The sequence below is a fragment of the Cyrtonyx montezumae genome, unplaced genomic scaffold, assembly GCF_038088225.1.
Source record: "Cyrtonyx montezumae isolate F1298 unplaced genomic scaffold, pur_monq_1.0 scaffold_8, whole genome shotgun sequence".
Lineage (NCBI taxonomy): Eukaryota > Metazoa > Chordata > Aves > Galliformes > Odontophoridae > Cyrtonyx > Cyrtonyx montezumae.
The window spans coordinates 94,221,263-94,246,436 of NW_027072089.1; the positions used below are offsets into that span (position 1 = coordinate 94,221,263).

General features: G+C 39.8%; 1 protein-coding gene and 1 long non-coding RNA gene across 3 annotated transcripts; one reads left to right on the forward strand and one right to left on the reverse strand.

Moving 5' to 3' along the window:
* Positions 1-2,711: 2,711 nt before the first annotated feature.
* LOC136059126 (uncharacterized) lies at positions 2,712-14,838 on the reverse strand. The gene is made up of 3 exons (XR_010623192.1): positions 13,472-14,838; positions 12,384-13,110; positions 2,712-3,784 (listed from the first exon to the last, which is right to left on the reverse strand). It is a non-coding gene; the product is annotated as an uncharacterized LOC136059126 (long non-coding RNA).
* INHBA (inhibin subunit beta A) lies at positions 7,686-22,605 on the forward strand. 2 transcript variants are annotated; one of them, XM_065753042.1, is made up of 3 exons: positions 7,686-7,767; positions 10,391-10,912; positions 21,552-22,605. In XM_065753042.1, exons 2-3 carry the CDS (start codon positions 10,525-10,527, stop codon positions 22,436-22,438), a joined length of 1,275 nt encoding a protein of 424 aa, XP_065609114.1. In that variant the 5' UTR covers positions 7,686-7,767; positions 10,391-10,524; the 3' UTR covers positions 22,439-22,605. The 2 variants fall into 2 exon arrangements, with proteins under 2 accessions (XP_065609114.1, XP_065609113.1); XM_065753041.1 differs by lacking the exon at positions 7,686-7,767 and having other exon boundaries at positions 10,028-10,912.
* The last annotated feature ends 2,569 nt before the right edge of the window (positions 22,606-25,174 follow it).

Here is a 25,174-nt window from a genome sequence, read left to right on the forward strand (position 1 = left end):
GAAAGCAGTCTAACATATACAAAAGATGTTTTTTTAACTTTTCATCTTAACCAGAGTTTGACGTACTGTTTCAGCATCACTGGCTGAGGAAATGCTTCCAATTGCATGTGATCATAGTTAACCGATATTCTTTCTAATAGTACTGAACTCTAATATTATTTTTCCTCTTAAAAACCCTCAACAGACTGACCAGAGGTGGGAGTGTGTGGAAGAACTGGTGTTTGGTGTATGACACTTTTTTCAGTTCCAGATCAGCAGTTCAAATCCAACCTGTGTCACTTGTGACTAACATGGTTATTCACAGGGCTAACTTTTGTCTAGGGTAGATTTCCTGTGAAATTGATGGTGATAGATAGACTCTTCTGACAGATGATTCAGGGCAGGAAAAGGTAGGTTCTGCTCTGAATCACCTTCAGGAGCTTTCTTCTCTTCTCCATGGCATGGAGACAGGAGCCTCAGTCCCACAAGAGGAAGCTTCTTGCAGGGTCCTGCCAGTAGTCCATCTAACCCTATTTTCCCACACCAACAGCAAATGCTCTGTGCAGAGACAATGTGAGCCTGGCCACTTTCTGTGGGTCTTTCCCTTCAAACTCCCCAGCATCTGCAATTGTTGTATTAAGGATGTTAAAGGATATGTCCCTGCCTATTCCCTCTGGTAGTTATTTATGGACCTTTTTGAGTCTGCTGATACTGTCTGCCCCACAGCCTCCTGTGGCAACAAATCCCAGAAGTTCAGTCTTCATTGTGTAAGCGCTGTATCTGTTTTAAATCTTCTCCTACTAGTTTCAACGAGTTCCCCCTGGTTCTAGCACTGCAGGGTTTGGTGGATAACAGTTCTATGTTCACCTTATCTGCCATCTTCATGACTTTCTAAACTCCAAGCATACCTTTCTCAGCCTTCTCTTCAAACTGAAGAGTTCCTGCCTTTTACTCTTTTTAGGCAGCTGCTTCACAACCATAATCATTCTAAATGCCTCCTCTCTAACTCCGCTATGTTGTTGAGATGGAGAAAGCAGAACTGCACACAACGTCAGAAATGCACTAAGACTCACGTCCTTCCTGACAAAAGCACTCATTCTGTTGGCTTTTAGGACTTCCACTGATCATTACATCAATATTTTTGATGAGAACTGTCTCTCCCTGGGGTGCAGATACCTCTCAGGAATACTACCCTGTAGTGTCACTTCCAGACTGACTAGTATGAAAGGATTCCTTTCTCTCAGATCAGTTCCCGCTCAGAGCAAGTCACACAGCATCAGGCAGCTCTGCTGAGTGTGGCATAAGCTTGCTGGACTGTGAGGATGAACAAGCCCCTGCGAACTCCTGTGGGTGAGGAAGGCTGTCCTGTGGCTCTCCCTGCTGTGATTCTCCCGTGAGCAAAGAGATTACATTAGTATTCAAAGCTGTCAATTTGGCTCTGATCAGAGGAGCTAAATTCAGTTTAAGCGGGGGGAAAAAAGAACGAGAACTAACTCAAAAATCTGCTTCATGAGAAATATCTGAACACTTCTTTGTTTTTTTTATACTTCCTAGATGCTTGGTTACTGCCTCTGAATGGACAGCTTCAAAGGAGCAATTAAAAAATGTGTGCATGGACACACAGATGAGCCCTGTTTGCACACAAAAACTTTATTCTGAGCTACCTTATGTCACCCCTTTTAGCAGGAGTCATAACGAGGGCATGACACCAATAAGCAGACAATGAATAAAGAAAATAACTGTTTATAAGTTCATAGTTGGCATATGAAAGTTATTGAAGAGGAACTGATATTCTAGGCAACTGTCCATTACTGCTGCATATCAGTCCACTGTTCTCCTAGCCGTTACAGGATGATTTTACAGCTCATTCTAAAAGCACTTCTAAGAGACCTCTGAGCTTGGCAGGTATAATTTTTTGCTCTCTGATAAATGTGCTTGCTCCATGTTGTGCGTGCACACTATAGTCTGTAGACAAAGACACTGGTCAAGTAGGCGCTGAATTACATGCTATCCCTCCTGCCTGCACTGAAATACAAGCATAATATTTCATCTACAAAACATGAAATCACATGAGAAAAGTTAGCAGAAGTGGATTTCTGAATTATATCCAGATCTGGGGACACTGCATCCATTCCAAAGTATTAGCCTCAGTGCTACCAAGGCAAATGTCAAATGTTGTCACTCCTAGATATGGGGAAAAATCTGAAATAAATTCTCAGAACTTAGATTTTCATCTGAATGTGGAAATACTGACTTGTAAAAAGTATATCTGTTTATAGGGAAGGGGGAGCAACTTAATTACATTAGCAAGTGATGTGTGTTTATTTTACTTCTCTCACTTCATATATGTGAAGCACTCTCAGAAGTTTTCTAATTTCTAATGAAAATAATCACTGAATCCCACCCCTCAGAGGTTACGTGCCCATGCTGGACATAAGTCTGAAAGTGATCTTAAAGTACCAAGACTGAAACTGGTGTTGGTAGTAAGGACACAGCACAGCATTGCTCACTGCACATTATGTGCTTTAACTGGACATCATGTCAAGTTAGGGAGCTTCTGAATTAGGGTGGTTAATGGCAAATTGAGATTCTCGGTAAAGACACAGGTATTTATGAGTCCTTGCTCTGTGAGAGCCATAGCAGGCTACAGAAACTGCCTTCCTTAGAAAGTCACTGGTACCTGAGAATGCAGCACTGGTGGCTACTTCTAAAGGTACCGAAGAAATGCACACTGGGAGCACTAACTGCACTTCACTTGATAACAGCTGAGCTTGTGCCCTTACCCACACCCTGCTTCCATTTGCAGTTTCTTTCTTTCATATCCCAGAGTGCTTTGAAAGACCAAAAAACAACAATGATTTGTTTGCCATTTCTGGTCCATGGATCTCAGTACTCCCCATCATTTTGTTTCCATTTTGCAGATGGGGAAGCTATGGGCTTGTCCCCTACCCACCAATCAAGAGCAGAGACAGAGAATCCAGACTTCCTAGGTCCCCATCTAATACTCTGCTTAGAACAGTTGTAAGCCATCAGACTTCCCCTTACCATTTTCACTTTTGCACGTATTGACTTTTTTATGGTGATTTGTTCTATGGGGGATTCACAATGGACATAGCTGCAGTGATGCACAAGATCAGCATATCCTCTTTAAAGCATTTGTTGGTGTCCTCAGTGTTTCACTTATGCCAGTTCTCTACCCACCACTCTCACAGAGAGGAAATATCCATCTACGTGGAGTCCTTTTCCCAATGGCCTTTGTATGATGACTACCTTGGAAGATCTGCTGGAGTCATCTCTTGATGACTTCAACTCAAAGCAAATGGCCAGCTCATGAGCTTCATTCAATTCCCTCCCACACATCAGCAGATTCAGAAGTGCACAAAACAGTAAAAAATGCATCCCCATCATATAGGGAGCTAAAGCAAGATGAAATTGTAACTTTCTTACAAAACAACCATTGGGATCTACCTTTTAAAGAACAAGCCAAAAAATATACATTACTACATGAAAGTTAAATAAAGAAAAAGATTGTAGATTTTCTGTCTCTGAAGGGGGCTACTCTAGTTTACATTAACTAAGCATTCAGCCCTTCACTTACATTAAGAGTTGTAAGTCTTTCAGAAATCCATAGGCAATACTAATTTGAGAAGCACATCAGCTGAACAGCTTTTGTCTAAGCCTTGATTTCTAGTCTCTCTTTCCATCTTTCAAATGGTTAATAATAATTGTCAAAGTTCTATTCAAACTGACTTCTAGTCCCATAGACATTGTTAACTTCAGTGGCATTGAGAATTGGCTCTAAAAGCTGAAAGATAATAGAGTTTGCATTCAATATGCTGTGATTAACTGCAGAGAAAGAAATACAGAACAGAGAATTCAGGACTTGTAAGAGAAATAAAGACATCCATTATTCTTGACAAAACTCCACTGGTCTAAGTACAATTGTATTAGGAATGATTGTGTTGCATTCATTGTGCAACTTAATTTAGTGCAATCTACTTTTCATTATTAGCTTTAACTTACCTATAAATCTTAAATGCTGCTCTGACTTTAGCTGTAGATTTTTCACCCACCTTGATACCAAACAGGATCTGTCATCTGAGGTTTCCTCCCTGTATGGTTTAAATCACTGATGTGACTCTAATCACGTCCTCTGGAAATATCTTTGAAGACAGTATCACTCAAGACACGTTATAGGGCTGCTTCTCAAGGAAGAAAGACTACTCCAGCAATGTGACGAAAACCATTCTATCAAGCCAACAAGGCAGGACACTAGGTTTTATAAACCACTTCATTTCATTTAGTTTAACTCCATTCTCTCTATAGATTCAAGAAACTTCTCTCTCTAAAGAGAATTTTTGTACCCCATATGAACTGCTTCAAACAAGCACTGATCAGAGAACACACCAAGAACACACCATTTGTATCATATCATCTCATACCAATATCATCATCTGGCTTATGTATTCCAACATAAAAAACTCCTCTGTTTTTTGTTTTAAAGTGTGAAATGGCAACACATTTGCTAATGTAACATAGATATAAAACATCCCTTTTTAAGAAACAACTCACTGTTGAAGGATTGGAAAGAAAGAAGGATCAATGAATTGCATAACAGAAGGCATAGGTATAGTTCAGAAAGAAAGAAAACATACTTGCTTTTGTTAGCCAGACTGACTTTATACAAGAATCACTTCAATCAGAACATTTTTACTTATTCTGCCCCCCTGAGAAAAGTGTCATCCATTAGTATAAAAAAAGGCAAGAAGTTGAAAGCTATTATTTACCCCACCCTCTAGATTGAGTTCTTATCCTCAAATGAACTTTATTTTTTGACCAGCTCACTAATTATGATTGAAAACACTGGCCCCTCCAAACAACACATAAGTATTAGAGTTTGCAGCAAGAAGACAAGGCTTAATTGATCCTTATACATAAAAGCAGAAACATAAAACATCTAAATGTAAGTTTCTGGCACATCTTTTGTTATTATTACAGTAAAATAAGGTACACCAGAGTGAGATTCCAGCTGATTTGCACTGAAATCCGTGCCAAAGTGTTTTCTAGTGACTGCTCTTCAAAGCAGGAATGGAGGCACACAAATGCTATTGCGTGCAATTTGGGATTCCAAAATAGCCAGTAAATCACATAAACTCCACTAGGTGAATAATGAAGTGGCATTGGGCCATCCTTTTTAATGGTTTGTAGGATAAAATACACAATTAGGAAAAAAGAAGCAGGTTGCTGCTACACTAACCTTTCTCTCTGTCCCATTCCTTTAGTTATTTCTGATTCAACAAGGAACAGAAGTGTGCCTACAAGCCAGCTAGATAGGCTTAGTATCGCTCTTATGTTTTATGTGATCTCAACTAATGGCATCAGAATTTACATTAGAAATCCCAACTTCACTAAATGAACAGTGATTATCTGGACCTGGAAGCTGCTCAGAAAAAAAAAAAAAGAAGAAGGAAAAAAAAACAAAACAAAACAAACAAACAAAAAAACCCAACCAAACAACCAAACAAACAAAAAAAAAAAAACAAAAAAAAAAAACAGCTACAGTCTTTCCCAAGAGCAATTGCCCTTTCTGGCAGGAAGGGGTAAAAATAGAGGCAGCTCATTAATATGGCTTGGCAGTGCTTAATGGCAGCTGGTCTGAAGAGCCAGATCAGTGGGCCTTTCCAGCAGTACTCCCGGACCGCTGCCAGCAGGTGTTGCTGTGTTCAACAAAATGAGAAGAAGTGAAGGGGTGGGGAGAAAAATATTTATAAAGAGAGAAATAGGTGTGAAAAAAAAATTAGTCACCGAGTAAAGCTTTCATTAGGCCTTTGGTAAAGCTATACACGAATTCCCCGAGGCAGTAAGGAGCATGCTCTGAAATGAATAATGCTTTTCACTTCTCCTAATCTCCTTTCAGAAATTATCCTGCACTATAAATCATGCTCACGATTGCTGTGCTCTGTGCAGTAGCCCTCTGGTTTTGCCACAGACCACACACCCTCCCCGGGACCCCGGCCCGCTGCAGCCCCCAGGCCCGATGCTCAGGTACCAGCACAGAGAGCTCTGGTACTCGTGGAGCAGATTTTCCACTCTCTATAAAACCAAGGCAGTACAAGCTCTCTTGCTGAGCACTTGTCTGCTGCCAAATGACAGCAGTCACTGAGCCACCAGTATGTAACTAATTTCAGAGGGGTTGAGGGTGCCAGTTAAAACCAAATTTCAGTTTGGTCTTGAGAAAAGCACAGTTCTGAGTCCTCTGTCAAAGGACTTCGGGTTTAGGATCCCCATAAAAGCAACTGTCCGGCAAAGAAGTAGGTATGTGTATGCTCATGATTTGTTTTTTCAAGCATGTCTATCTCACTGTCCTTCAAGGAAGAAAAATAAAAATCAAATGTTCTTTGCAACAACTGGAACCACGAATGTCAGACTGCAGAAAAGCTAATGAAACCTGTTTCAAGAGGCTTCAATCCACAGAACGTTACAGCCTGAAAACTTATTACATGCATGTTAAAACTGGGAAACAAAACAAACTATCTGGTCATATGTTTTCCATTAACTCCTGATTTTTTGCTCATTCTACTAAAGCTGTTGTATGAATAGAGTACATACTTCAGTTGGACTCAGTGCTGCTCTGAGTACTCCCTGGTATCAGGGTGTTGAAAATTTTTTTTCTTGCCTGATCCTTAGCAGTCATATTCTGAGACAGATTAAATTTACATTACCAACAGGACATAAAAATACAATTGTAAGTACGATTCAGGCAAAAAAAAAAAAATCTGAAGGATGGGGATTTTCTGGTAATCAGTGGGTGTTTTGAATGAGTAAAGGCTGCATGATCATGCCATTTGTCATAAACTGTACCACATAAAACCAGTTATTATGTGTGCTTAAGAAAAAAGATTGATTTTGAATTTACTTTTGACCTTATATATATATATGAATTTTGTACTGCCTAATTGGCATACAGTAGTTTTTGAGGTTCACTAATGTAAAGTGAAATGAAAATTTCAGTTGATTTTATTTCACCTGTCATTCATTGTGACTTATTTTTAGATGTCTAAATAGTTTTTAATAGTGATGTAATCTGCACACCAAGAAGCCATGAGACTTGGACATGAGCAATATGATTCATTTTTGAAGAACTTTAAAAGTATGCCTAAGTTAACAGAAGGACATATTTATACAAAGAATGAACTAAAAATTATACCCTCTGCAAAAGGATTCTTAAGCAGATGCATTTTCCTGAATTTGAAAACAATCCAAATTTGCAGATAGATTATCTGGTATATCCTTAGCACGATAGCAGACTAAAACAATTTGCTAACTAGTAATTAAATATCTGGCAAATACTGCATTTGAACTAAATCAGTGTTATCTACATCTAATAATATCTATATCTAGCTATGCAATAAAACAAGTTGGAGAGTGTCTCCCTGACTCACAGTGTTTGCATTCAGTCTGATTTTAAGTTCTATTCTTTAAATGGATACAGAGATCACCACTACAAGTTGAATCCACGATATTTTGTCATGCTAGACAATTAGGAGTTTCCATTAGATAATTACCAGAAGTATGTCTCATACAGGAAAAACAGTCAATTGCTGATGTAACAGGATTAACCAATCCAGCACACTGATCCGGCCCACTTACTTTTGACAGACACTATATGTGAGTGTACACACAAGAAGTACAGTATAAAGCTTCACATTATAAGTACCACAAAGAGGAACTTCAGCAGTTCTTAATGCACAATACAGCAGTCTCCTTCTCAGAGTGAGGACTAGAGAGGTAAAACTTTAACCCAGCTTTTTTTCTTTTAAAACTAAAACTTTTAATTCATGTGCATGCTGTTGCATATTGCTAGGGCTGTAGTGAATGAATGCATATGCAGAGCTTTGCAGCTCAGGTAATTTTATGAAAGGAATCTGAACCATCGTTTCTATATTTATTCAAACACTGTATTTTTAGACGTGAACATGGATGTATGTATGCATGCATATTTGTAGGTATGAATGAACTCTCAGTGGTACCAGCAGACTTGCTTTTAGAAAACAATGCTTTTAGAAAGTTGTGCTTTAACATTAAATCTCTCATCACCATGGCATGCAGATATGCTACACTATACCTGTATGTAATAGATTGTGATAAGTGTACCTGTAATATAGGCGAGCAATGTATACTGCACAGCAGGAACTCAGATGTACTGCCTGTCTTTTAAATTGAAATATGCCTATCCCTTACTTTTCATCAGACACTGTTGGGATAGATACTATATTAGAACTATAAATAACTCCTTTAATTATGTCATCTGTTAGTACATCTAATCATGAATGCGTACTTTCATCTGAAATTTTTTTGTCCAATTAAACTTTTAGTTCTATTTCAAGCTGACTTTCAAACTTCATGTAATTACAACAGACTTTGGGCTGTTCACGAGATCCAAGAAATTTAGATGTATTATAGTGAGGTTTGTGTTACAAAGATGTGTTTATAAGAATGGCTGCAGGGTTTATAATGCTGACAGACCTGTAAGTGTAACAGTATATAACAGTATAGCAACTGAGGTCAGTAAAACACAGATGAGGGTGTACTATGAATGCCTTATAACAGTGAAAGACTTATAAAATACCTTAATTGAAAAGGACTTGCAATATATAACATTTGTAAAACTTTGGTTGATTTTTCAATTACTTCTGTATGTTTCACTTACTCTAACTATAATCCCCTTGCCTGTCTCTCTGCCTGGGTGCCTGTAGCTATCTCACAAAACAATGCCTATCGTTATAAATTATTCTTTCCTACTAAAATACAGTGGTTGATGGTAATATACTGAAAGTGGAATGTTTGCTTGGAAGGAGGTATGCACACCTGAGAAGAAGACAAGAGGTGTGTGTGTGAGAAAGAGACAGAATGAAAGATAGTAAATACTAAAGAAGCAGAAGCTCTAAGAAAATCAGTAAAAAATAAAGTCCAGCGTGAAAGAACCTCAGAAGTTAAACTCCATCAGCTGCAGTTTTCTCAGTTTCTGTTACCAAGTCCAAATGTGAGGGCGTTTGTTAGCTTCACCCTTGCTAAGTTCTAATCCAGAACAGGGATGATGCTGAAGCTAGAGGCGATATGAAGCCCTAACAGAGACTTCCCATTGCAGAAGCCTCACCGGAATAAACTGCTACAGGTCTACTGACATGGACTAAAACTCTGGCTCCTAGCAGCACTTTAGATTGCATTTACTTCATTTTGCCTTATTCTAATATTATGGTTGTGTGGTTTAAATGAATGAAACAAAAAGTTTCTTCTAATAATAATGGGCCAAATGTAGAAGATCTTACTCAGTCTTCACTCAGACAGAATTATTATTGGCATTGATGAGGGATTTGCTTGAGTCAGGAGAAAGTATGACTTGGCCAGATGACATGTAACACGTTCCATCTTCAAAGCATTTTTCAGACATTACTTGATTAATCGCAAACCTAAATAGGAACTTCTAGGCACAGGCTAGCAAAGCAGCAGGGATGTTTCTGGTTCCCAAGCAGTACCTTTGCATGTCACAGACCTGTGCCCTGCCAGCTCCTCCTGCTCATGCTCTCAGTGCCTGGTTTGCATTCTGCAGCTGGAGAGTGTATCAAGTATAATAGAGTCCTCCAAACAACAGGCTTATTTTGCTTCTGTCAGATCTCCTGCCAGTGTTGATAACCTCCAGCATTTACAAATGAGCAGAAAAGACCTTTTCTCTTCTACTCAAGGCAGAACAGTGTTCTGCCCAAAATACTCTCAGCCCCTGCCCTCATCCCCATCTTGTTCACAAGCTATTTAAGATCTCCTGCTAACCCTAACAATACCAGACAGGACAAGAGCAAGGTGCTCATTAATAGAAGGTTTCACTCTTTTCATTCATTCATGTTTCCTCTGTTTAGTTAAGCCAGTGATACTGTTGAAGGAATAAAGCAAACAAAACCAAAAAAGAAAAAGAAAAAGAAAAAAGAAAAAAAAAAGGAGGAGGGGATGACAGCCAGAAGGGAGCCAGGAGGGTCAAACTGGGAAAAAGGAAGAGTAAATTTACAGGAATTAAGAGAGATTTTAGAGGGGAGGGCAGAAAGCCTGAGTAGTGATATTTGAAGAGAGGTGTGTGTTAGGGGAGCAATGAGCATAAGGAAGCCAGCCTGCCTGTTCCTCCCCCTTCCTAATCATAGCCTTTACTCACAGACAAAACTCCCTCCCTCTCCCATTCACTCACTCACTTTAGGCCAATCCGTCCTCTCCCTCTCTCTCCCTCTCTCTGTGTCTCTCTCCTACTCTGAGACAGAGTCAGAACTCTTCTCCCTGACAGCCACTAACATCTACAGCACTTATTGCATTCAGAGAGGGAACCTGCAAACAAAACTTCACAGAAAACTTTTGGTTCTTGTTCCAGAGAATTTGCTGAAGAGAAAGAAAAACAAACAAACAAACAAACAACACAAACCAGCCCCCAAAAAAACTGTGCGTGAAGGGGGAGGAAAAGCAGGGCCTTTTAAAAAGGGAATCACAACAACTTTTGCTGCCAGGATGCCTTTGCTTTGGAAGAGAGGATTTTTGTTGGTGATTTGCTGGATTATAGTGAGGAGTTCCCCAACCCCAGGATCCGAGGGGCACAGTTCAGTCACTGACTGTCCATCATGTGCCCTCACCACGCTCTCGAAGGATGTGCCCAGCTCACAGCCTGAGATGGTGGAAGCAGTAAAGAAGCACATACTGAACATGTTGCACTTGAGGGACAGACCTAACATCACCCAGCCGGTGCCCAAGGCAGCACTTTTAAATGCCATCAAGAAACTCCATGTGGGAAAGGTGGGAGAGGATGGCTATGTGGAAATAGAGGATGATGTTGGAAGAAGAGCAGAAATGAATGAAGTTGTGGAGCAAACCTCAGAAATCATCACTTTCGCAGAATCAGGTGAGTGCTTAAAAACAAAGCTGTAAAATAGCCTGTTTGCCAGAACTGCAATTAACTTCTTTTCTTCTCTGTAGCAGTACTGCTTTCTGCGAGGTTGTGAGATGAGACCTGGGGGAAGGGAGAAGAACGAATGGGATGGGGTGTGGGGTGGGGGGGGGACTCTGAAGGAATTTGATTTTTCTGATTTAGTCATGCCTGCAGATTACACTTGCTAGGCACAGGCAGCCAAGCAGGGAAGAAGCTCTTTAACCAGTCTCAAACAGAAAGTCAGGCAGCAAAGGGGTGCTCCAAACTGCTTGTGAAACCAAAGTACTTGCACTAAAGTACTGGATTTCAGGGCTGATGGTGAAAGAAAAAGGGCTCAAGGCATTTGGGGATTTTCTAAGGACAGAAAAGTGAGCTGCAAACTACTTCAGAAACTGCCCTTTCTTTTAAAAATTATAGTGGAAGTTATAAAACCAGATGAAACAGCTTTAACTTTTAGAAGTGAGAGGGCATTTTTGTTTTCTAATTTAACACAGCATCTTCGGCAATAAAGAGTTGCAGGGACTGTCAGATGACTTCAATAGAACTGGACAAGTTGCTGTAGCTGATCCAATTTGTAATGCAGACTTCTGCATGCTGGAGAAAAAGATTCTGCTCCTAAACTGCTTCTGCCAAAAAAATGCAACCTTGATAGGTTATATTTTGAACTTTTTTACAGTTCTGTTTTTCCCTAACTCTTACATAGTAAGGGCTAAGAATATATATACTTAATAACTAATGGCTAAGGCTCACATCAGCTGCCTATAGGAAACAGCTTTAAAGTTGTACTTTACTGTCTTGTTCTTACATGAATATGACAAGAACTCATTTTAATTCAGTGTATGTGCATATATATCTGTTTGCATATGTATGTTTATACGTGCAACAATGTCAATATCCTGCAATAACTCTATCATCTAACTAACAGCAACTTTTTATGATGCTGTCTAGCCAAAGCATTTTTCCTGTTGCCAAGACAGTTTTAAAAGAATGTCATTGTTTTGTTTGGTACAGCATATGGTAGGCAAAGTATGCAAAGGAACACCAAGCATTTTTGTTTAAAAGTTTGCTGCAGCAGTATAAACAATTAAGACAACACTCAGAGTTTCCAGTCCTGAAAACCTGTTGACTCAGATGTTCTGTTTGCAGGGAAGCCATGCACAAGAAGTGTGCATGCTTTTAAGAGCAGACATTCCTGCTGCCTGTCCGATTTCCAACTGTACAGGGAGCCCTTGCCTTTAGCGACCTTGTCAATACACACATTATCAGTCCCTTCAGCATGCAAGCTCAGGCTTTTTTTTCCTTTTTTTTCTTTTTTCCATCCCTTCTACTTCAGAAAGCAGGCAAACATCAATGCCAGTGGTCCCTAGAAGCAGGGATGGCTCAACCTTAGTTATAGAAATGAGCTTTTAAAAGCAATGAAATCCCTACGAGTCGGATTCCCCACCTGGTATTCAGCAGCTCGTTCTGAAACACATATGGCATGAGCAGTGGTTTCTCTTCCCTGTGTGAGTCGCAATCATTTGTAAACACATTATTGTCTCTCCTGAGCTCTCACACAAAGGAATTTGGAATTTGATATATGCCCACTCAGTACGACACCCTCCAGCAGCGGCTCTTGAAGCCATTGGCTCTCCGGGCCACGTGAGCAGTGAAAATCATGCCCAGGCCCACAGGCTGGCCAATAGTTCAGCCACTGATCCTCCTGTTGCAACAACCCTACACCAGTGTGTCACCGAATTTGATTTACATAGTATTGTCCCATCACTGCTAGCCAAATTCATTTAAGAAGTCTTACATTGTGGAGCATGTCTGGGACATGTGCTGTGTTCCTATGCCTTTCCTTCCCCGCTGTCCCCTCTAGCTCCCCACCAACCCTGTTCTGGAAGCCAAGCCTGGAAGGCTGCTCCAGACCCGCGTCCCATACTTGCTAGGCTTTTATCTGGAAGAAACAACACAGAAGCTGAGTTCTAGGTTTTGGCTTATGGAAGTGTTAACTCCAGTCTATAGGGAGACTTCTAATTGTTGAAACAGTATTTTTCACCTGTAGCTGTTCATAGTTGGAGTCTCAGTAAAAGTGGAGGACCTGCCGTGCCTTGCGGGTTCCAGTGCTGCAATAACTCGAGCAAACTTTTCCTGAGCTCTCTTCCACTTCCCCACCAGCAGTATTGTGTCTGAAATATTAAAGCAATATTATCTTTTTCTTTTGAGGAAATTGAGGCAAAAAGAAGGCAAGTGGTGTGTCAGATAGGAATTACTGGGAAAAAAAGACAGGAACATAATATCACCACATGAGCAGTTACCAGTGTTCACTCTGTAGAAACTGGCACAAGTTTAGAGCACCAAGGAGAACAAGTGTGTTACTCTCACAGTCAGATTAAAGTTCTTCCTGCTCTGTCTCTAAAGAGGGAATAGGAAATCAATGGAAATGAATGGAAGCATATCACCTTGTATCAAACAAATGTCTATGGAAAGAGAAGTAAGACTTTAGGCTTTTTGCTCTTTTGGGTATAAGCTGACATAAACCAGCCTTACCTTTCAGAAGCCACGTTTACTGCTTGCCTTCATAAATAAGTAGTATTTCCATCCTTCATCAGCCATATCCTCAGACATACAATGAAATGGAGTGAATGAACAGACTGTGCCCTGTGAACGTGATTCTGGCTTGATACTGATCTTTTATAAGGGAGACTAAAATTCAGGTGAACACAGGGTATAGACAATTAGGGGGGAAACTATGTGCAGTGAACTTGTCTGAAGCACAGGTGTAGTTACGTCCAGGATATCAGCAGAATAGTTGGCAGGTCATTTTCACAGCTAACAAATCCAAGTAAATCTTTGCAAAACTAATGACTGCATTGGGCAAAAGTTTACAAATGCACCCTACTGTCCTTTGGCACTCTTACAAGTAAAACATGAAAATGATTTTCTACTTGAATATCAAACTACAATTACTAACCTTGATTAGTTCTGCTATGAGGGCAGCTGTGCCAGAGCTCTGTGGGTTACTTCAAGGACTTAAAAACTGTCTTTTGAGGAGGAGGGGTCAAATACATTTGTGACAAACAAATCCAGCAGGTTCTATAACTGAGAGAGCCTATACTCATGAAATATGGTTGTCTAATAAGTGCATCATTATTTTATGTAGATAGCTGATTAAGCAGACCTGGGATTTTTCCAGGTAAATTTGATCCTAGCAACTGAACTACCAATGAAATGGGTTGCTAACGTCAGCCCCTGAAAAGTTGATGGGAATTACTCTGTAGAAATATCCAAAGGCTTATCATTAGGTGAACTGTCAGGGGGAAAAAGAAAAAAAAAAGAAAAAGAAAAGCGTGACAGCTATTTACATTGCTTCTGCCTTTTTGTACCCCTTCACACAATTGCAGGTGAACTGCCTTGATCATGTAATACCTACTTTTATTTTCAGATATGCGTAGGTGCACACTCACAGCTTTTCCTAGGAAGATGCCTACTCCTATAAAGCCAGGCTGGCAGATCAGGAGGAGGAAAAGTATGGGCCACTCATGACTTTAAATCATTTCATCAGCTTGCTTTTGGAAGGCAGTGTATTTGACGGTATGGCTATCTGTGCTGAATAAGGAATGGCCACGAGAGGGCACACTCCAAAGGCTTTTTGCTCCATGTAGACAGCCTTCCTGCAAACTCCTATTGTACCTAATTGAATCCTGAATCCCAGAGATTTTCATACTTATGTGTAGCTTCTTTGAGTGGAGCTCTTGTTTCTCTCTTTTCGTTATTTAAAAGGCAGACGCTGCAGTGTAAGTCTGCAAGTAAAATAATGCACTGGAGGAAAAAGATAAAACTGATAAAATGATGGAAGCTACAAGTTCTGGAAATCTGAAAAGATCAGAAATGTTCATTATTATTTTTTACCAGATACTGTGAAATGTGACTGTGAATCATCATCTGAGCTGATTTTCTCATATCTTTTTTTAAAACAGCTTTTAGAAAACAAGTCTCTTTCCCCCCCAGTTTTCTTTTTCCTTTGGCATACTTTATCAAAGATTTCAAGTTGAGCAAATGAAAGCAAAGCATGTTACTTCCGGAAGAAAAAATGCCATTCTGTATTAATCTGTTTCATTGTAACAAAATGTGAGAAATCACAGAGGTTGGTTAGTTTGAGAACAATTTGAGAAAGCACAGATGAATCTGAGAAGGTGGGAACCAGTTTATAAAATGATACTTGAGAAAGTACTGCATGGGTCCTTGTCTGTGGTTAGCCACGCATAGTGTTTTGTACGCAGATGTAGCTGGGAATATGTGAATATGTATTTGCTTGTATTTGTGTAGAAGCATTTCCAGATGCATGAATATGCCAGAGGAGGCACACTTACACACTTATGTAGCTGAACCTGCACCACTGTAATGGGAATAGATTCCTACATATAAGTATGTGCATTCATGTGCCCTCCTGAATGCAGGATATACTTACACTACACACGTGTAAATTCATGCTGAGCAGTTCTTCTATCCACTTATGTCTATATAAATACGAAAAAACAATCTCATGTCATGCAACAGAGTTTTGCAAGGTGTAATTCAGGACTGAACCTTAGTCTACTGAAAGTAGTTGAAGTTTTGCTGTTCACTTCAGTGGACTTGTGACTTGGACCTTAACACAGAAATTAAGCTTTTTAATGAATAGAGTAGAAGCTACTGATGCACTTAATCTTAGAATTTAAAACAAAATACTACATGTACAAAAAAATATGCATCTCTTTTCTGAAAAACAAAGACTCAGTATTATTTGTATCTTGAAATATGTTATTGGTGCAAGTGACCCTAAACTTTCCTTAGGCTATTTTAGATGTAAATGTGAAAAAAAAAAGGACAACTGTAAATGTTTTTTAACTGTTTAATTTTTTAAAATGTAAAAAATCATGTAACAAAAAAATCTTAACTGAACAAGCACAATTTTTGTTTCTAAATACTGAATACCATTTGGGGGAAGGGCTTTCAATTTGGAAGGTGCTTTAAGATTGTGAATGTAAAGTGTTTCCCTCCTGACAAAATAGCAAAGGAGAGTCAAGGTTCACCAGAACTGAATTATTTCACATTCTGAATGACCTTGTCAATGCCCCTTTGGGTTAATTTTTCAAGAGAAGTTATTTAAATAAGATTGCTGCTGCTTTCTCTTCAAAAGTGCTTGGGGAATAGTTCTTTTTCTTGTTGTTGTTGTTTTTTTTTTTTTTTTTCTCACAACAGAAATCCCTTTTTGCTTGCTGAAAAGAATATGTGAACATAAAGATAAGGTGCTTGTTATTTGTGTCATAATTCCCCCCTTCCTCCCCCCTACACACACTTTCTAGAGGCAGCAGTCACCCGGACAGGGAGCAGAAACAAAACTGTGCAACCAAGATGACCATTCACGTACATGAGGTGTTGAATAGTTAGAATAAATAATTTGTCAGTGATCCATAGGCTGAAATGCATTCACAGAAACAGCCACAACCTAATCGCAGTGATAACACATTTGTAAGAATTCGCACAGCCTGCTCATTCACACGGTCTGCCCAGGAGATAATTGTCAGATGATAACAGTGCTAAATTAACTGAATAAATTCTGTACCGTGAACAATTTATCCAACTCCAATGGTCACTCATTAGTAAACATATTGAGCAATTATCTCTCAATAACCGTGCTCCTCTCTTCACTCTCTTTAGAGGAACCTTTCTAGTAACCTATTTTTTTTTTCTGTCTCCTGGGGAACGGAAATGAGAAGTGAAGAGAAGGATGCTTTTGAATGTAATTACACATTGGTACGCAGCACAAATTCCCCCAAATCTAAACATAGGCAGTAGTAAAGTTAGCAACTAAAAAAGGAAAAAAAAAGCTTGCTTTGTATGGAAAAACAGCTCTCTTCAGTATAAATGTAAAAATGGTTCAAAATTAAGCAGTGGTGAAGAATGGAAATTTAAAGTAACAGCACCTTCTTACACACAGGATTTTTGAATGGAAAATTTAAATGCTGCATGTTAAGAGAAATTAAGAATAAGTCACATGGCAGGACTAGGAAGCATAATCACTTTCATTCCAAAGAAAAATAGACTTAATCATTTAACAGCATGTGGTTATGGAGGAAAAGAGTATTTTAAAATATAAGCATTTTACTCAAAAATAAACCAAAACAAGTGAACAAAACCCTCTTAATTGTATAGTTTAGGCCCTCCACTGAAGACACAGCTCAAGCTAAGCAGGCATGACCTGAGGCAGGTTGCAAACTGCAAATCAGTGGTTTTGGCTATGCAATTACATCCAGTGGTCCTGCAGGAGGGATCCTTAGCCCCAAAGACTGAGCCCTGCTTTCTGGACCTGGCCTCAGGCCCTCTGTGCTGCCCTGTGCCATGTCCACATTTGGCAGTGCCTGGGAGCAGGCTGAGCCCCTGGCTTGGGCCCTGACTGCCCTTGTGGAGGCTCCACTGAGTGAGGTACTTGTGTGGGCACCTCACCCACATCTGTGTTTCTATCCTAAAACAGCGTGTGAGCACTACTAAAGAGAAAAACAGATACGAGCAAACCCTCATGCTTATATAGTCATGCGGTGCTTTCTTTCCATTCAGTAACTCCTTCCATTAAACCTTTTACCGTAAATGCACTATGGCGTAGGGCTTGTGTTTTTAACTATTTTTCATGGTTTTTGCTGTGATCCTGGTGCTGCTGGATGGTTCCACCAGTATCCCATCCTTTTTCCTGCAAGAGACTTTAGCCCAATAGCAAAGTGCAGAGTGGCCTCTCCAGGACATTTGGAAAAGGAGATGAAGAAAAGCAATCACAGGGGGCCCGATGTAATCCCTGGTCTCCTTTATCAGCTGCTTTGTTCAGCAGTAACAATCCAGCCTGGTAACTCTGCTGTATATAGGAGTGCTGAAGTGTTGAAGGCGTTACCACTGTTGGTCTAGGGGTCTTCCTGTAGGAGTAAGGCAGCAGGAGCAGGATGACTACAAATGGATAAAGACCCCTGTAGATCAGCTGTGGCAGATGAAAAGTCAGGACAAAAGGATAAACTGAGTATAATTATGGGAGTGATACTGAGCCCAGCTTTCAGAAGGGTCTCTTTTTTCCTTTCAGGTAGATGAACTGCATATATCTCTTAGGGTTTGAATGAGATTGCTAACTCAGACCAGAAGGAAAAGACTGCCTATGCAAAATGTGGAGAAAATGAAATTCAGCAGAATTTTGGTCTTGGAACACCTGAAGAATATACTTTATTGTAGTGCAGAACCTTTTGGAAATAGTTATAAAGTGAATATATAATCATTGTAAGCCAGATCCAGAGATTTCCATTCGATTCTAATACAGATCAAACTTGGATTTCAAAATGAGCTGGTCTGAGCTTAAGTGACCTTGCAAAGACTGCAGGATTCATACCATCTGTGCTGTGTGATTGCAATACACTAATACTGAATGTGGTGAGAATTCAGAAAAGCTCAGTTTTTTCCTGATATGAAAGCGTGCTTCTCATCCCCAGCTCTCTGCCATTCCAAGTCTTCTTGTAAAGAGATCTGAGAAAGGGAATGATTTTTGAAATTGTTATTAAACCTTTCATAAGCTATGCAGGTGTGAGGATTTGGTATTTCATACCATGCAGTAATATTAGGCTCATGTGAGCTTCCTGCATCTTCTCTCTTCAGGAGCTGAATCAACCATTTACGTGTAAAAATACAGCTAACCACATCTAGAAAGTCCGTTACTGTAGGTAACAACCTACAGGGAGGCTCTTATCCCTGAATGAGGACAGGCCATGTGCTCCTTTGCTCTAGGTCACTTCCCTCCAGTGAAAAAAAAAAAAATCAATGCAAGTGTGCTCCCATGCCTTCCCTTTCTAACATCTTTAGTAATTGAGAAAAAATCAAGTTTCACACTTACAAGAGCATATGAATCTTTTTTTCTTTTTTTTTCATGTAACATCTGTCAGAAAGAATAGTTGCATTGGTATACTTCTAGACCACTGCATAAGTTAATATCAATATTTACTGTTGAAGGTACATCACTTTGTTACTATTTTCAGTTCCCACTAGAACAGAAATAACAAAATATGAAATACTGTGCATTAACACTTAACAACATTAAGTTATCCAGTAACATAAGGCTCTCCAGCTTTTCTAGTCTGCTGGGCAATGCAGCTTCTTCCCCGGCCAGGCCAATGTGTGCAGCCTAGCTGCCCCTGTCAGAGCTCATGACAGGGCGAATTATCAGTGTCCATGTCCAGTACACCTCGTGTACTTGTGCCGAGGATCTCTCCTAGTACCAGAACTGCTGTCTGTGCTCATCCTGGCACCTCAGGAACATAAAAGTAAGTTTTGCATTTCTCACTGTGTCCATAGTAGTGTGTATAACTATTCCTGCCCTAGTCTGATTTGCTCTAGGGAAAGAGGAACTCCTGAAGTAGCCCACTTCCCTCAGAAAGGGTTAATCAACACTGTAAAGGAAAGAGATGAGCTTGAAAGCAGCAGCTTGCTATGTGAGACAAGGCCTGGGGACTGAAGATGCAGGCTGGATGAACAGTTGTCACAGGCCTTAGAAGTGTCCATTCTGATAGAGTACATTCTATATAACAACCCTGTGTAGAATGCAGCTGATCTCTTGCAGCATGTTTGCTTTGGACTGGAGGAACGTCACTGTACACCTCCACATGCTCTTGAACCCAGGCGGGTGGGGATTAGTGCCTTATCGGCTAACCTTTGCTCCAGTGCAGCTGGCAGTTTTGCCACAGTTGCATGTCCAGAATGGAAAAACTAATGTTACCCTCTGATAGATAACTGATGAACTTTTAGTCATTCCTGAACAACTCTTATTAAAAAAAAAAAATAGAAGAAAAGTAACTCCACTACTCTCCAGAACTTACTCTTTTAACTACAGTCTTTTTCCTTTTCTAAGTCACAATCTCATGGGTTCACCTATCTGCCTTGGAAGTTAATTGAGTTAACTTTGGAGATGTGCATCAGCAAAGTCTGTGAGAAGCTGTTAACACAAAGCATATGTTTTCCTATCTTGCTGACAGAACCGAGTCTACAATTTCACACTCTCATTTAGAGGGAAAATGCAAACAAAACACTGTGCCCTTTGGCCACTCTAATTCAGACACATCTGTCTCTTTGACCTGGGAATGCCACCAGGGAAAGCTGAACATGTCAGTGCCAGGACTTCACAGAGGAAGAAAGCAGCAGGTAGTTAGAGGGGCAGTACGCCCACATACACACTTTAGAGACCAGAAAAGTCAGGGAGCTCATATTAGAGGAGTTCAGAGGCAGTGGGAAATGAGGAGCAGAGCCTTGCTGCCACAAGAGCAGTTTTTACTCTATGCTTCCAACCACTTCTTTGTTCACTACTTGCCCTTTCCAGGGTACAAAGTTCTGCTTCCCTGACAAGCAGGATCACTGCACAGTGAAACAGATCAACAGTCATGAGTCGTTCAAGAAGAGTAGCAGTGAAAAATTGATAATTACGAATATTGCTTCTGTCCAGCTAAGGTGAGGTATCTGTGCATTTCTAATCTGTGACCTCTGGTCTCCATGATGAGAAAGAGCAGAAGATGCCAACAGGGCCGTTCCTGTTAAGAAAACAGAAAAGTTCCTCTCTTAAAAAATAATATCTGTTCCACCAGCAAATTCATTCTTTCTTAACTTTTTTATGCTCTAGTGATCAAATCATTAAACAGCCCTCATTATTCATTCCAACTTCTGCCAGGGATATGAGCTCTGTATCAGAGAAACACCCCCTCACCATCATGATCATCATCATGACATCTCAACAAGTTGATACAATTATGCCAGAGAACCATCCTCATAATTATACAGTTCTTTAGCTCATTTTTTTTCCCAGTGTATTCACCGTTACTATAATCACAGCAAGTACAGTGTGTTAAATTAAGAACAGGATCTACAGCTAACATCTCACAGGATGAAGAGTCTGCCTGCTGCAATTCTGTAATTCTTTACAATTTAGTTGCTAACCTCTCAAAGCTCATATTTTGTTGGTTTTTTTTGTTTTGTTTTGTTTTTTGCTTTTTGGTTTTTTTTGAGAAAATTGATATTTATTAGATGCACATGAAGATGGTGTTTTACAGAGGCAGAGAGGACAGTCCTCACTTCCACCTCATTTCACAAGAATTGCCACAGAATTGGCAGAAGTGGATCCCACTCCCCAGCTTTAACAATTAGGCGCAGATTTATATGTGTATGATACATATAATCACAGACTGTCATCACAAATACATTTGTGCCTTTCAGCTAACAGTGATCACAAAGGCAATTCTTAGCAGCTACTGGAGCTTACTTGCCATGAAATGCTTTGCGTAAATGAATGTAAAGATCTCACTACTATAACAAAAGGCTTAAAATATGCTACTGGAAATGTTAATATATGATACTGAAAAACAACAGACAAACAAATAGCTTTCTAAAGAGAATTTGCACAAAAGAAACTGAGGAGGGGATTAAGTGAGGGAAGATTAGAACAGGAGAATCATAAAAATGTGGAGTCAGATGAGAAACATAGGGAGCTCCATACCTGCAGTGACAGTGAAGTCTAACAGAATATAAATCGACATACTAACTAGCTCTTCCTGTCTATTTTCATTTACCAAATCAGGAACGCCCAAGAAAACGTTGCACTTTGAGATTTCCAAGGAAGGCAGCGAGTTATCAGTGGTTGAACATGCTGAAGTATGGCTCTTCTTGAAGGTCTCCAAGGCCAACCGGAGCAGGACAAAAGTCACCATCCGTCTGTTTCAACAGCACCGGCAGCCAAAAGGCAACTCTGAAGGAGCAGAAGATATGGAGGATGGGGGGCTGAAAGGTGAAAAGAGTGAAACTCTGATTTCGGAAAAAGCAGTAGACACTCGAAAGAGCACTTGGCACATCTTTCCCATCTCCAGCAGTGTCCAGCGACTCCTGGACCAAGGCAAGAGCTCCTTGGATGTGCGGATTGCCTGCGACTTGTGCCAGGAGTCTGGGGCAAGCCTGGTGTTACTAGGCAAGAAAAAGAAAAAGGAAGATGATGGAGAAGGGAAAGAAAAGGACGCTGGAGAACTCACAGGAGAAGAGGAGAAGGAGCAATCTCACCGGCCCTTCCTGATGATGCTTGCCCGGCACTCAGAGGACCGCCAGCACAGGCGGCGGAGACGAGGCCTGGAGTGTGATGGCAAAGTTAACATCTGCTGCAAGAAGCAGTTCTTTGTCAGCTTCAAGGACATAGGATGGAGTGACTGGATCATTGCACCTACAGGTTATCATGCAAACTACTGTGAAGGAGAGTGCCCCAGCCATATAGCAGGCACATCTGGTTCATCATTATCTTTCCACTCCACTGTAATCAACCATTACCGCATGCGGGGCCATAGCCCCTTTGCCAACCTCAAGTCATGTTGTGTGCCCACCAAGCTGCGGCCCATGTCCATGCTGTACTACGATGATGGCCAGAACATCATCAAGAAAGATATACAGAACATGATTGTGGAGGAGTGTGGCTGTTCATAGACACCTGTGTGCACAAGACCCTTCTCTTTATTGAGAAGAAAATGTTTTAAAAGCCCAAGAAGAGGAAAGACCTGGCATGGTATATAACCTTTTTGAATGAAACAATCATCTGAAATACAAAAAAAGAAAAAAGAAAAAAGGAAAAAAAAAAAAAAAGAAGAAAAAGAGGGGGAAGTTAAAAAAAAAAAAAGACTTATGGAGGAGGAGAGAAAAGGAGTACAGCTATTAAGAGGAAGAAAGCTTCACGAACCCAGGCTTGAATGAGATACATTTGAATGGCGGTATGAGTTGGGGAGTTTCTCCTTCCTTTCAGTACGCTCCTTATCTTATTAGGTAGTATATTAAGCATTAGTTATTACTAGAGGAGTTGTGTTCCCTCTCCTGGTTACCCATCAATTCAAGCCTTGGTAGCAGCTCATCTAACCTGCAGCAGTTTGGACTGAGTCCAAAATGTCATTGAAATTCCTTGAAAAGCCATGTGTATGAACACTACATTCACTGGCACTTTCCTCCCAAATTTATTGAGGAACTGAGTAGGTGTGTAATGTTTGTGTGGATATATTTGTGACTATGTATTTATATACATATCTGTATACATACAGACACTACACACTTACATATATTTACTTTGATAAAGGGACAAAATTGTGCAGGTGTATACACCTTCGTCTTCTGCACTACATTTACAAAAAAAAAAAAAGAAAAGAAAAGAAAAGAAAAGAAAAAAGAAAAAAGGAAAAGAAAAAATGAAGAAAAGACATTATAAAGAACGAATGAAAGAATAAGTTACATTTTGTAAAGGTGCTTACAATGTTAGAACTATGCAACCTAGTTGGTTTGAAACTGTTTACCTGCAAGAGAAAGAAAAAAAAACAAAAAAAAACAGAAAGACTTTTTTATAAGTGGAAGTAACTTGTTTAAAAAAAAAAAAACATTCTTCAGTGAGAGATACTTGAAAGGAATATGTTTGTCCAGTTACTGGAGCCAAACATTTCTATATTTTGTAAAAAAAATTTTTAATCGTTTACTATTTGCACTACAATGGTGTCTGACCTGTCTAATCCTTATTTAACAAACATTTGCAAGGGAGGGTGGTTGGGTATGGGAGGGGTTGAGAGCTGCACTTATTGTGAGCTATACAAGAACTGCTACAGCACACAAAATAGCTATTTTTATTATTATAATTATTATTATTATTTTGTACCTTAAAGTGAATAGACATATACACCAAAGACATTTGTGCAAGCCTCTAAAAAGTCCATTTGTGGTTGGTACCGTTCACCTGTAATAAGTTATAGTTTGAATTAAGGGTCATTTGGTTGATTGCATTCAGAGTAGTATATCTGCTAACCAGTTAAATTAAAATTCTACCCTAAACAGAAATTGCAATTTGGAGTAAGCTCATAGAAGCGCTCTGCATGCAAAGTGCTTGAATCCACAGTCCATCTAAGCCTAATTATACTTGTTTTGCACGTGCAACACTTAGACTTATCCCTGATGCACAGAAACTGCATAACTGGGAAACAACTTTATACAAGGGATATACATATATATATGTATATATTTATATATGTATATATGTGTGTATACAAAAGGTATAAGCACTTCTGGCTTACTTTAGCGTTCTTAAAACTATGAATGTTTGTGTGCAAAGCACAGTATATTACAAACTTGTTTGTTTGTTACTAACAAGCAGGAAGGAGCATGTTCAGAATGGTTTTTGTGTGAGAGGAACCCAAAGTGGTGGTATACGCTTGGAAAGTATCGATGTAAAACTGCAAGCAGCTTCGGGCCTTGCCCACCATCACCCCTGCAAATACAGAAAGAATGACAGTTGTGGTCGGACTTCTGCTTGAAATACAATCTACAGAAAAAGGCTGGCTGTCTCAATCACCACCCTCTAGCATGACAACTCTTAATGGGTTTGCCAGTTACCTGTAAAGTGTAATTTTCAGTATAAACACCTAACCTGAAGGGTCCAACCTGTAGGGCATGGGTAGATAGGTTTTAAAAAAATTCTATTGCTGTCATATTTAAAAGAATGTTAAAGTTATAACTTGTGTCTTTGAGTAGGGGAGATGAGAAGAGGGAATGGGAGAAACCTTTTGGCCCTGTTTACACTGAATTTGATAACCCTGAGCCTGAACTTTTGGACTCTCACAGGTTTGCAGGACCAAGCCCCAGTTCACTGCCTTCCTAAAGGATGGGCTTCCAAAGGCCTCCCAGGGAAGGCAGTTCTAACCCGGCTCCCCACATTGCTGAGAGCACAGTTTGCAAAAATATGGAAAAATGAAAATAGAGAAAAAGATAGCACAATTTAACCCAGTCACATTGGCTAGGGATAGTGTGTTAGCACCTTCATGGAGAGACCCATTTCTAAGCAGTGTAATCAGGGCCTTCATTTGTTGTCAGCCAAAAGTGCTTGTGTGTGTGCAGTGTGGGTGCGCTCTGTGTCCATGTGTGTGTAGGTGTGTGGGTGTGTGTCCTGATTTGTATGTATTAATAGAGACTTTAAAAAAAGAAAAAAAAAAAAAAAAAAAGAAAGAAAAGGCAAAAAAAGGCAAAAAAAAAAAGAGAAGCCCTTTCCTCAGTTGAATAGATATCGACATACATGCTTATAGCTTTTCTATCTAATTTATTCCACAGTATTTAGATTGCATAGTACAGCTAATGGATTATACATGTATGTACTTTTTATACAATGCATTTCTACAGACCTATCTGCAGTTTGCAAAA

Bases quoted from the DNA above. Each gene is read 5' to 3' on its own strand.
- INHBA (XM_065753041.1), top strand. From the start codon at position 10,120: ATGAGCATAAGGAAGCCAGCCTGCCTGTTCCTCCCCCTTCCTAATCAT. The intron at 10,913-21,551 runs GTGAGTGCTTAA...TTACCAAATCAG, and splicing joins CATCACTTTCGCAGAATCAG to GAACGCCCAAGAAAACGTTG.